The sequence below is a fragment of the Scyliorhinus torazame genome, chromosome 13 (assembly GCF_047496885.1).
Source record: "Scyliorhinus torazame isolate Kashiwa2021f chromosome 13, sScyTor2.1, whole genome shotgun sequence".
Taxonomy (NCBI): Eukaryota; Metazoa; Chordata; class Chondrichthyes; order Carcharhiniformes; family Scyliorhinidae; genus Scyliorhinus; species Scyliorhinus torazame.
The window spans coordinates 66,438,189-66,450,282 of NC_092719.1; the positions used below are offsets into that span (position 1 = coordinate 66,438,189).

The window sequence follows — 12,094 nt, forward strand, 5'->3', positions numbered from 1 at the left end:
CCCTCCCTAGATGCCCTCTGGCCCCAGCTGAGCTATCAATGGGATGGGCATGCTCCAGTGCCATCTTGTTAGCTGGGATGAGTGTGTGGGGAGTGCAATCATAATCTTTATTGTCACAAGTAGGCTTACATTAACACTGCAATGAAGTTACTGTAAAAAGCTCCTTGTCACCACATTTTGGTGCCTGTTCGGGTACACGGAGGGAGAATTCAGAATGTCCAAATTACCTAACAGCACATTGATCAGCCATGATCTGTTCTGCCATGGAGCGTAGCCGCCTCCTCCTCCTTTGTTCCGAGGGATGGAGGTTCAGATTCTTTGTTTTCCAATATTCTCAGAATGTATCCTGGATTGTTGGTATCTGCACAATTGGCCCTGCACAACCTAGCACCTACAGGGGAGGGTTGTGGGAGGAAACCGGAGCACCTGGGAGAATCCCACACACTCGGGGAGAGCATGCAGACTTTGCATAAACAGTGACCCAAGCCGGGAACCGAACCTGGGACCCTGGCGTTGTGAAGCAACAGTGCTATCCACTGTGCTACTCTGCTGCCCATACATGTGTATGCAACTGCAGCTTGTCAGCCTCCTGACATTCACGGACCCGGCAAATCCTGCACCATTTTCCATTGGAATCGAGTTCCACGTGCCGGTGCTCGCCCCTCAATGGCAGCTGAATCAGTCCGTGTGGCGCCAGTTTTGCTGTCATAGACGTCCACCAACCCTGTCCTGGCATCAACACTTAGTCTCAGGAACAGAGAATTCTGCCGTTGGCATCCCGATTCTGGAAAAATATCATCCCTCTGGGCAGGTGCGGTCAGCAAAAGATTGTTCACCTGTGTAGGACACACTGAAGACAATGTTAATTGGCCTTTCACGACCTTTATATTCCACACCTTTGGCACTAATTAGATTGAGATATGATACCTTTCAACAGTAAAGCACTTAAGCTCCCACGGTTTCAAACTGGAAGCTTCCCAGCCTTTGAATGCATAAACCGTACAATTCCTGTCGCCATGCCAGGCCTCGTGAGAATGTATAATCTGTACAATGATCAGCAACCAACATACTATGTACCTTTCCTGAAGTCTAAGGCATATCGCCACCCACTTCCAAGGGCATCGGGGCAATGAGTAATGTAATTGGTGCATAATGCTGTCTTGTTTTCTATACTTTCCATGTTCATCAACACACAGGCTGACGACTTGCCTTTGCACATCTCAGTCATTTAGCATCTTCCTGCAATGCCTCCAGCTCTGAGGCACCAGTGCTAACTTCAGTCCTGGCAGTCGGCTGCTTCAGGGAGGTCTCTTCTGTTTGCTGGCATTATGACTTCACGCCTGGTGGACACAGCCGGGAGAAGGGCTCAGGCAGTTGCCAATGAAATGCAGCATGATTCAGGACCTTATCAGGTCCCTTTCCACTCGCTCTTCTTTCAACCATCCATGGGGGAAAACATGTTGGAATGAGATCAGCTGCTCAAGATTAGATCTTGACATTATATAGATAGGATGCAGGCCATAGGTGTTCAAACAGCCCCTGCAGAATTTCTAACATTAACATTATTCTGTTATTTAATAATATTGACCCAAGACATTGTTTGAAAATCTTGCAGAAATCAAAAACCTCTTTGGCTTTTGACTGCAGTAAATTGCTTGGTCACCTGACATTGTCCTCTGCCAGGTTCGTCTTTCCAGGCCACGACCTGTGAATTCAACAGCCAGAAATTGCACCCAACGTCTCCAGATTGGTCAGGCAATTACATTGAAGGCTGAAAGCTATCAATTAGATGGATGATTGTACTATACATTAGGTGCTACTATGGTGGGGGAGGGAGTCCGCCATTGACGCACGTCCAGATGTGACTCCTGCCCACAGAAACTTGCCATCATGGTCAGCCCATTGTTTCCTCCCACTCCTTCTAAGACTCCTCCATATTGAATTCTTGGGAGGTTTTATAAACTGCAACAACCTTGAGAGCCTCCGAAGTGAGTTTGAGGTTTGTCAGCATATCAAAACACCTTCTACCCGCTCCTCGTTACCTACCAAGTTTCTCCCCATCTTCTTCCGCAATCACCACCTCATCATTACTCTCCCTTCTGTAATCATTCAGCCTTCTCATATTACCCAGGAACAAATTTTTATATATGTTGACGTTCCTGCTCTCCATCCTGTTAACCTTCACTGTCACAATTCCTTGAAGTCAATAAACAGCTTCCATCTCGAGGTGAATCCCTCCTCCACCCCTCGAATTGTGAACTTGGATCTTTTCCAAATGGAAGAATTCTGCAAATCACTCACCCGTACCCCTATCTTCGGCAGCTGCGAATCCCACCTGTTGTGTTCTGTGACCTTGTCGTTGCAATCATTCACACAGAACTGCTGGTGACTTGAACTAGAATGATGATTTATTGATTAACATGTGGAAAGTTAACAAACTGAATACTATACAGACTAAGTTACTATTTGAGTTTTGTGAACTCTCCTGAAACTACCCTATGTGCGACTGTCCTGTTGTACATCTTGCAACCAACTGCTGAGACTCGGATGGCACATGACTGACGTCTGACGCCACCAGCTGGTAGGAAGTCGCAATGATAGCTATATACAATATTATTCACAGGCATATCAACACACTGCCAACACAACAAAATCCATCTCTGGGCTATCAGGGAGTCAAAAGGCCAAGGCGCCGGTCGGCGCCTCTCCCCACCTGTACCAAAGAACAAAACAGCACAGGAACAGGTCCTTCGGCCCTCCAAGCCCGCGCTGATCACATGCCCTATCTAGACCAACCTCCTGTATCCTTCTATACCCGTCTGTTCATGTGCCTATCCAGATAAGTCTTAAAGGTTGCTAACATATCTCCTTCAACCAGTTCACTTGGCAGTGCATTCCAGGCCACCACCACCCTCTGTGTAAAAACAAAAAACAAAAACAAATAAAAAAACTTCCCCTGCACATCTCCACTGAACCTTTCCTCCTTCACCTTGAACCTGTGCCCTCTTGTAATTGTAATTTTTGCCCTGGTAAAAAGCCTCCAACTGTTCACCCTATCTATACCCCTAATAATTTTATAAACTTCTATCAGGTTGTCCCTCAGCCTCCTTCTCTCTAGAGAGAACAATCCCAGCTTATTCAATCTCTCCACATAGCTAATAGCCTCCAATCCAGGCAACATCCTGGTAAACCTTTTCTGCGCTCTCTCCAAAGCCTCCACATCCTTCTGGTAGACTGGGTTTTCAGATATTTCTCTACAATTTTTAATTTAAATGTGAGTGGCAAAAGGGGCCTGCTATATCCTATGGGAAATTTACAGAAGATTCTAAAGATGCTGTCAACAACTGGATTTTGGATGTCGCAAACTGCTCTGATTACCTTGCACGTTTTTGGCCTAGTTAACCTAGGATGTTTGGTTATTAATAGGCTATTATACCTAGGTTGAAATCTATCTACTATTATAATTCTGCAGAGCCGATTTCCAACCCCTCTGCCCGCAACACACATTTTGGCAGAGTTTGCAAGAGGTCTTGTCTGCCAACCATGAATACTTGAAGTTGCAGCACTTGATACATTAATTCCTTCCTTTTAGTTTTACATAGATGGGATTTTGAGGACCGTGCCCTCAAATTTGCTGACTTGCAAGTTCAAAACTCAGGGCTCTGATTGCATCTCCAAACAGTAATTTTAATCTGCAAACTGAGATTACTTTACATACAAAGCCTGATGAGCAAATTTCAAGCGCATTTATGTTTACTCTTTTTTTTTTTTTTTTTTTTTTTTTTTAAGCACAGCAGAAAATACTATTCGACCCTCATGAACAATAGATTCAGTCAGGTCAAATCCTGTATGGAATTTGCTCGGAGCAGGAGCCTAGACGAGGATTAGATGAAAATGTGGGCAATTTTAGCAAGCGAGATTCCATGTGGGAGTGTGTTTGCATTGAAGTCACCCTACAAATTCACATTTCCATTTTCACTACTGTCCTTTAGGGAAGGAAATCTGCCACCCTTATCTGGCCTGGCCTACATGTGACTCTAGATCCACAGCAATGTGGTTAACTCTTAAAATGCCCTCTGGAAATGGAGTAAGCCGCTCAGTTCAAGGGAAACTGGGGATGGGCAATAAATGCTGGTATAGCCAGCAATACTCATATCCAATAAATTAAATTTTAAGAAACTATGATGTAGCCTTTGTTTAACTCCATTCTTTTTTCTTTTAATTCTTCAATTTTCATCCACTTTGAAGAAGCTCCCCAAGGTAGGTTATTATTTATTTTCTGAATTCCAGTTAATTACCTTTCTGCTTGGCCCAAATAATGAACCAGGATAATCCAATCTTTTTTAAACCACACAGGAACTCTGTTCCTCAGCAGCAAAACCAGCCATGTATGGGTTAACTACAGCTGTATAGTTAATTGGAAAATTGCAGGATGAACATTGCCCTCTCTCACTGCCAGTAAGATGTGGTTAACTGGTTAGGAGGATCGGGGTTATAGTGCAGAAGTGCTAAAACCAAACCATTCTCCCTTTTGGAGTGCAGCTCCCTCCTGGGTTGTAGCAAATTATAATAATGTTTAGAATTATTACTAAAATTGATTTACATGCAACATTTGGATCTGCCAAGCCTGGTAATTTGGAACAATATTACCATTTGTGTTTTTCGGTGTTAAAATGTCATTTTTCCAACCAGACAAAAAATTCCTAGAGTCACCAAAGTCATCGGACATTTGAATGGCTCGCCGCATCCGCCGTGGGGGGGACCCGCTGGCGGAGACTTAAAATCCTAGTACATCTGTCCTGGATGCAATGGGGGTAATTTTAAAGTTATTGTCGGGTGGTAGAAAATCTAGTGGACGTTTTGTACCCCACCCGATCACCTTTTCCATTGACTTAATGGGAAGCAGTGTAAAATTGGCAACTAATTCCCAATTGCCCAATGATTAAAATTTGAGATTGCCCAATTATTTTTGCCGATTTCCAATTGTTTTTTTTCTCTCTCCTCTGGCTCGCTCTTTCAGCAGGAGAAGCAGAAGAAGGTATGTTAAATTTTAATGACTTTTTTTTTTTTTGTTTCATCATTTGCATGGACTGTGGGCACCTGTTTAATGACCTATAGGTGACAAGTAGTTGTAGACAATTGAAAGACTTCTGTAAATGAAAATCAAACCAAATTTTTTGCTTTCACTTGGCTGCAGAGTATGGAAGGAATGATCTAGGAATTGAGCATTAAACCTCATCTGGTCGAACAAACTTGTTTGTTTCAGAGTGACACACTTGTTTGGGCACCACCGAGAACCTGAGTGAAAATCCAGCTAATACTGATGGGGACATTCCTCCTCTGTCTGCTGAGTGCCGAGGTCGCATATGAAATAGCTTTGAACAATTCCGAGTGAAATACGTCGACAGTACAAACTGTAAAAATTATGTAATGTAATTGGGATACTTTTGAAGTTGGAGAGTTGTGTGTTGGTGTGTTGTTGCACAGAAAAGAAGGATGCTTAATACATATCTGAATTATACTTAACATGGGTCTTCAGGTGGCCGATGACTGGGGATGGGGAGATTGGAGGTTTATGATAGAGCAATCGCAATTTTGCCCTGGTGGGTGGGCCAGGAAGGGGGCGGGGGTGCTGGTCAGAGACCTAATGATGGGACTGGAAGCCTTGTGGGAAGGTTACTGGGAAACTCTTCTGAATGATGCCCAGGTTTGGAAGCTAGTTGTAAAGACCTTGGTCAAGTTGCCAGGTTTTATAATGCTTGGGGGACCCTGTCAACTAAAGCCAAAGTCACAAATCAGAATGACAGTGTTGCTTGCATTCTCGTTATCCTATTGAAACCACACCCTCCAGTCAGGTTGGTCACCCATCCACCTTCTGATCTCAGTTGATGCTGGGAATTGGCGAATTAGAAGTATGCTTGGGTCTGCCTTTCAGTCTTTAACCTTCCACCTAACCTAAACCTGTCTTTTAAGATTGCAATTAAGGACAAAGGATATAAATTTACAACTTGTTCTGGCACCCAATGTTCCATTGACTTGGGTGGGACAGGACTATTCTGACAGCAGGCGAAGCTGGAAAACACACATTTTTGGAAATAATTTGGCAGAAAGAATTGATGGCTTCTTTGACTTCTGACAAAGAAAAGTCAACATCTGGTCTATGAATAGGGCCAAAGGGGGAATGAGTTGGGTTTTTCCAACAATCTACTGATTTCCAGTTTTCTACTTAATTCCAGAGTTTAAAAAATTCTCAGACTACCATGGCGGGATTTGAAGTTGTTCACTGGATTATTAGTCTAGACTTCTGAATTACAACCAGTCCTGCAATTTAACCACTACATGATCATAACCTGTGTATAATTTTTGAATAATTAGCATTTAATGTCACTAAATTTAAAATCTGTGATTTCGTAAAATTTTGAGATCAAGTAGTTGGCTAATTCTGCATACATTTGGAATTTGCCAAAACTAGGGGCTAGATTCTTCAGTTCCCCAGCCGCGTGTTTCTTGCTGTGCTGTTTGCTGGGATACTCCACTCTTGCTGCTTGTCAATGGGACTTCCCATTGAAGCCACCCCACACCGCCGGAAAACCCGCGGGCAGGGTGGGCTGCCAGCTGGAACCGAGAATTCTAGCCTAGATTTTCTTTATGATCGTCCATCATCGTGCATTTTCTAATGTTGTTTTTCTTTCTTTGTTACAGAAGAGGCAAAGCCTAAACCAAAGTAAGTCATAAATGTGGTTATTGATAGAAGATAAACTACACAGTATTAGAATGTCCTGTGACATCTGTCAGAAAGGAAGCTGGTCCAGGCAGAGAATTGTAAATGCCCAGCCACCCCTTTGTTATCTGAATGTCCTGATTCAAAATACAATTCAGAGGATCTCAAAACCGAGTCCATACCAGATTTCAGATCCTGCTGGTTTTCATGAAAAGGTCCAGAGGCATTTCACAGTTCCAGTAGTGTAATTAGATAAAGATTGACAGTGATCGTGTCTAACCATTAGCCACACTGAAGCTGGATTTGCTTTGGTGAGGCCGCAACAAACATTGTTCATTTTGGGCCACTGGAGCACCAGAGACACGCTCTGGATGGAAGTTGTACAGAGAGGTGCAACTCCACTCCACCTTCGAGGTCAGATGGGGGTCAAGTTGTTCTGACCACTTGAGCATGGAAACAACTGATGTTCAAAGCTCAGAAGGCACTACGTCGATGCAGCAACTCCTTAAATAAGGCAGTACGTTTTATTCACTCATTTAATAGCAATCAAAATCCTTCTATGCCCATTTTTTTTTAAAGTCTGATTTTCGGGTATCTGGATTTTGAGGTAGCATTCCCTTATTATTGATATAACTGTATAATACACCAAATGTCATCAGATTAGCAGAATATTTCTAGGCTATCTAAAGATCATTAGCACATGTTGTGAATGGGGCACACTGTTGTTACTGTGCACCAGTGATTTGACTGAAACCCGATGGATGGTGTGGAAATCTCTGGTGCGACTTTACTGTGTACGGTGTTGAGTTAGTGCCTTTTTGTTGGCCCAGCAATCCTATCTGCAAATCTCAACTTGCATTGCTCAGATGCATTCTTGACCTAATGGGCAGGCTTTGGCTAGACCTAAGGTTGTATTGTTTGAGTAATTGCCAACCCCAACGTGCACTTGCAGCTCCCTCTGTCACAGGGCATCTCAAGGTCAATCCCTGAACACCGGTTAACCTGGGGTGCTAATGGTGTGGGATTATGCTATTGTAATACCAACAATTGTCCACAACTGCGCTTGACATTGCCTCATTGGAGATGGGGATCTCCTGGAAGAAGTGGTGTGCTAATGGTTTTGCACATTTCGCTATCTGTCAATGATGTGCCAGGCAGTTGGTGCTGAAGATAAAGTGAGATCTTCAAACCTCCTTGGGTGAACCTTCTTGGAAGTAAGTGTCCTGCAATGGTGTCCTGTATGGATCTTGTCATGAGTATCCGAGTCTGCTCCTTGGAATGTCTTCCTTTGTCACCTTCCTCCTCAGTGGTCTCTCTCTCTGAGAGTAGAGGGTCCTCCTCCTCTTCCCTTACATAATTCTCTGATAAGTAGCCTACGTTGCTGCCTCTAGTCCTTGCATATGAATGTCCCTTCACTGTGCCATTTAATACAGCAGGCCGACATGATCCTCAACATCTTTATGAGCTGGCTTTTAAAAATGTATTCTTTAATGGGGTTTGGGTGTCACCAGCAGGGACAGCAGATGTGGCCCATCCTTTATTGCCCTTTGTAAGAATTGCCAGACGATTTCATAAGGCAGTTAAGAGTCAAACACATTGGATCTGCACATGACTGTGATAGTGGTGAACAATCCCTTCTAGACTTCTCTGCAACCCATTGGCACAGTTGATAACAGCATCTCCTCCAATGTATCTCCTCCATTGTCCATCTGAGTGTTCTCACCTGGTTCCACTCTTATCCATTCAGTAGTAGCCAGAGAATCATGTGCAATGCCTTCTCCTCCCAATCCCATATGATTATTGCTGAATTTCATAGAATTTACTGTGCAGAAGGAGGCCATTCGGCCCATCGAGTCTGCACCGGCTCTTGGAAAGAGCACCCTACCCAAGGGCCACACCTCCACCCTATCCCCATAACCCAGTAACCCCACCCAACACTAAGGGCAATTTTGGACACTATGGGCAATTTAGCATGGTCAATCCACCTAACCCGCACATCTTTTGGACTGTGGGAGGAAACCGGAGCACCCGGAGGAAACCCACGCACACACTGGGAGGATGTGCAGACTCCGCACAGACAGTGACCCAATCCGGAATCGAACCTGGGACCCTGGAGCTGTGAAGCATTTGTGTTATCCACAATGCTACCGTGCTGCCCCTCCAAGGATCTGTTCTTGATCCCCTCCCATTTCCCATCAATGTGTTGACACTCAATGAAGTCTTTCAAAAACTCGTCCATGTATCCTGATAACATTCATTTAAATTTCATGATTGAATCCTCCGCTACTCCTGTGTTTTCAGACTGCTTATCCAACATCCAATACTCTTTAGCCAAAAATTCCTCCGCACAAACTGAGAAGTTCAAACACATTGGACGTGATTCTCCCAAAAGAGAACAATGTCCCCTAGCAAGCACGTTTAGCCACGTGTTTCCTGATGCGTTGTATAAGGGGCCTGAACGGGGAATGCGTGGCGATGCCGCACACAGCCCCGTTTTGTGTAGTAGGGAGCGCCCTCGACTAACTCCCCAGTATAACGAGAGATTGGGACGCCATTTGAGGCCCCCAAAATGATCCCCAACACTCCCTCCCCTACAGATGAACGCACTATAGGCGAGTCCACGGCCTGATTGCACGTGCAGCAAATGCCAGCTTAGTGCCTTGGCAGTGCCAGGCTGGCACCCAGGTGGTATTGCCAAAGTGCCCAGGTAGCACCAGCAGTGCCAGGGCACCATCCTGCCTAAAGGGCGATCCCCTGGGAGACCCCCACGACTGCCGTTCTGTTTGGTCCCTGTTTGTGGGGACCAGTGCTGAACGGCGCTTGCCTAAGGTCTCTGAGGCGAAGGGGATGAATAAAGTCTTGGGTGCCTCCGGAAGCTTCAAATTAGAGTGAGGATTACTGCCTTGCTCTAATATGCAGATTTGCCAAAAAGTGATCCCGCCCACATTTGGCAGCATTTACATCGCAACGCCTCATGAGATCACCTTGGATCTCGCGAGGTGTGGTGAGCCATGTAGATCCCTGGAGCGAGGTCTCCTGGCTTTCATTGGCCACGCTGTGCTGCAGCAAGCTGCTTTTCTTAGCAGCTTGACCATTGGATTGCACCCATTATCTTTAGTCCCAGTCTCAAGGTACATTCCCTCGCAAGTAATTCTATCCCTCTGCCTGACCACTGTTTCAGGCTGAACCAGACAGTGTTCACAGCTCAGCATCCTATTTGACCCTGAGTTGAGATTCTGAACTCATCCTCTCCATCACTAAGATATGACATTTCAATGGCATTACCATCACTGAATGCCCCACTATCAACATCCTGGGGATTTTAATTGACCAGAAACTGAACTGGACTAGTCTTATAATTACTGTGGGAAGGATGACCGAGGCTGGTAATTCTGAGATAGATAATTCCCCTCCTGAGTCAGTAAAGTCCGACCACCATCAACAAGGCACAACTCAGGAGTGGTCTGGAATGCTCTTCACTTGCTTGGATGAGTGCAGTTCCAAAAACACTCAAGAAGCTCAACATGATCCAAGACAAAACAACCCGCTTGATTGCCAGTCCTTCCACAACCTTAAACGTTCACTCCCTCCACCACAGACCTGCATTGTATACTGTCTAGAAGATGCATTGTAGCAACTTGCCAAGGCTCCTAGAAGTTCATGTGCAGCAGATAAATGGTTACACCATCACCTCCTCCAACCCTCAACCATCCTGACTTGAAATGTATTGTTGCACTTTTACTGTTGGTGCCAAAATCCTGGAGGTCCCTTGAGTGTCCTTGCGCCACATGGGTTGCAGCAGTTCAAGAAGGTGGCTAACCACCACTTTCTCGAGGGTAATTAGGATGGACAATAAATGCTGGCCTTGCCAGCGACTGCCAGATCCCATTAAAGAATAAAGAGTGCCCACTCTCTCATCCATCTTCACCTTTTGCCTCAGTCCATCTTTTGTTGAAACTCCACCAAGTCCCACCCTGATCTCATTGGTTAACATTGGTTTCCAATTTTCAAAGGCTGTAATTTTAAAATTCTTATCCCCATATCCAAATCTTCCATGACTTCACCCCTCTGTATCTTTAATGTTCAACTTTCCAAGAAGTCTCAATTCCTCCGGGTGCGATCTGGTCCGTCCTGGGCGGGATTAGCGAGATTGTTTATTCTCTGCACATGTAGTGCCCGGGATGACCCTGTTATTTAATGGCACTCTGTTGCTATTTAGGAGCCCCGTGCGGAAGCCACCCCCCCCCCCCCTGCCCACCAACCCCAGGTTGCACTTTGCATCATTACCTGCACTCCAACAAGCAGAGCTCCTCCGTGCAGCAAGAGATTGGGAGGCTATTTTTAAATGGCACCCCATCTCTCAACCCCCAGATTTCTCTTTCCCCCCCCCCCCCCCCCCCCTCCCCAAACACCTGACTCACCCATAAGGGGGCCCTCTGTGTTGTCCCGCACCCCACCTCACATGGTCAGGGCAACCCCGGGCCTGATCCCTGGCACAGGCAAAATGCCATTCTGGCACCCTGGGGATGTGAATGTGCTCATGTGGCACTAGCAATGCCAGGGTGCCACCATGCCCAGAGGACAACCACTTGGGGCCTCTGATCACCTGGGAACCACCCTTTCTGGCCCCGCTTGTGGGAACCAATGCTGAATGGCACCAGGTTGGGGTCTCCTCAGGGAGGCCGGTGGATGCCGGGTGGCCGTTCGTTCCGGCGTCAGCAGAGTTAAGTGGATTTCTAAACTAATGTAACTCTGCGAGACTGGGTCCCACCCATTATTGCTGGGATCCAGATTGCGACGTCCCGCGAGATCTCGTAGGCGTAAGCACCATTGGGAATCCTGGGAGAGGCCTCTCCTGGGATCTACCGGCTGCGTCCTGCCCCATTCGAGCAGTATGCGGCTGGTAAATTGTACCCTCCATCTCTCTTTTTTATTTTGTTTTGCATTTGTCTTTCTTTGGTTCAATGTCCATTTTTGTTATGACACTAATTGTTTTGCAGTGTTAAAAATGCTATAGAAGTGCCTGTTGCAGTCATTGTGCATTGCAGTATTAGTGACAGACTCGCCTTCATATTACATCTTTTATGGCTCCCAATATATTATTAATGCAGAAATTCAGAATCAATATTTAATTCTCTCTCTCTCTCTCTCTCTCTCTCTCTCTCTCTCTCTCTCTCTCTCTCTCTCTCTCTCTCTCTCAGGTTATTTATACCCAGTCTTGCTCCCAAAATTCCTGATGGTGAAAAAGTTGACTTTGATGCAAGTATATTTCTTCCTTGATTCATGTGGATACATATTCCGATTGATATTGCCTGTGTGGTTCTTCCTTTTCCAAGAGCATAGATCAGGAAAATTTAGCATTGGTGTCTGTCT

General features: G+C 45.4%; 1 protein-coding gene across 3 annotated transcripts in view; it reads left to right on the forward strand.

Annotated features, from left to right (window-relative positions):
- The window catches only part of LOC140388082 (troponin T, slow skeletal muscle-like), a 66,583-nt gene that overhangs the window by 13,560 nt on the left and 40,929 nt on the right, over positions 1-12,094 (forward strand). For 2 of the 3 annotated variants that reach the window (XM_072471702.1, XM_072471704.1), the window contains exons 6-9: positions 4,249-4,260; positions 5,021-5,038; positions 6,703-6,724; positions 11,923-11,980. In XM_072471702.1, coding sequence (XP_072327803.1) covers positions 4,249-4,260; positions 5,021-5,038; positions 6,703-6,724; positions 11,923-11,980 — 110 coding nt within the window. The remainder of the gene's footprint in view (positions 1-4,248; positions 4,261-5,020; positions 5,039-6,702; positions 6,725-11,922; positions 11,981-12,094) is intronic. The other variant, XM_072471703.1, reaches the window with a different exon arrangement.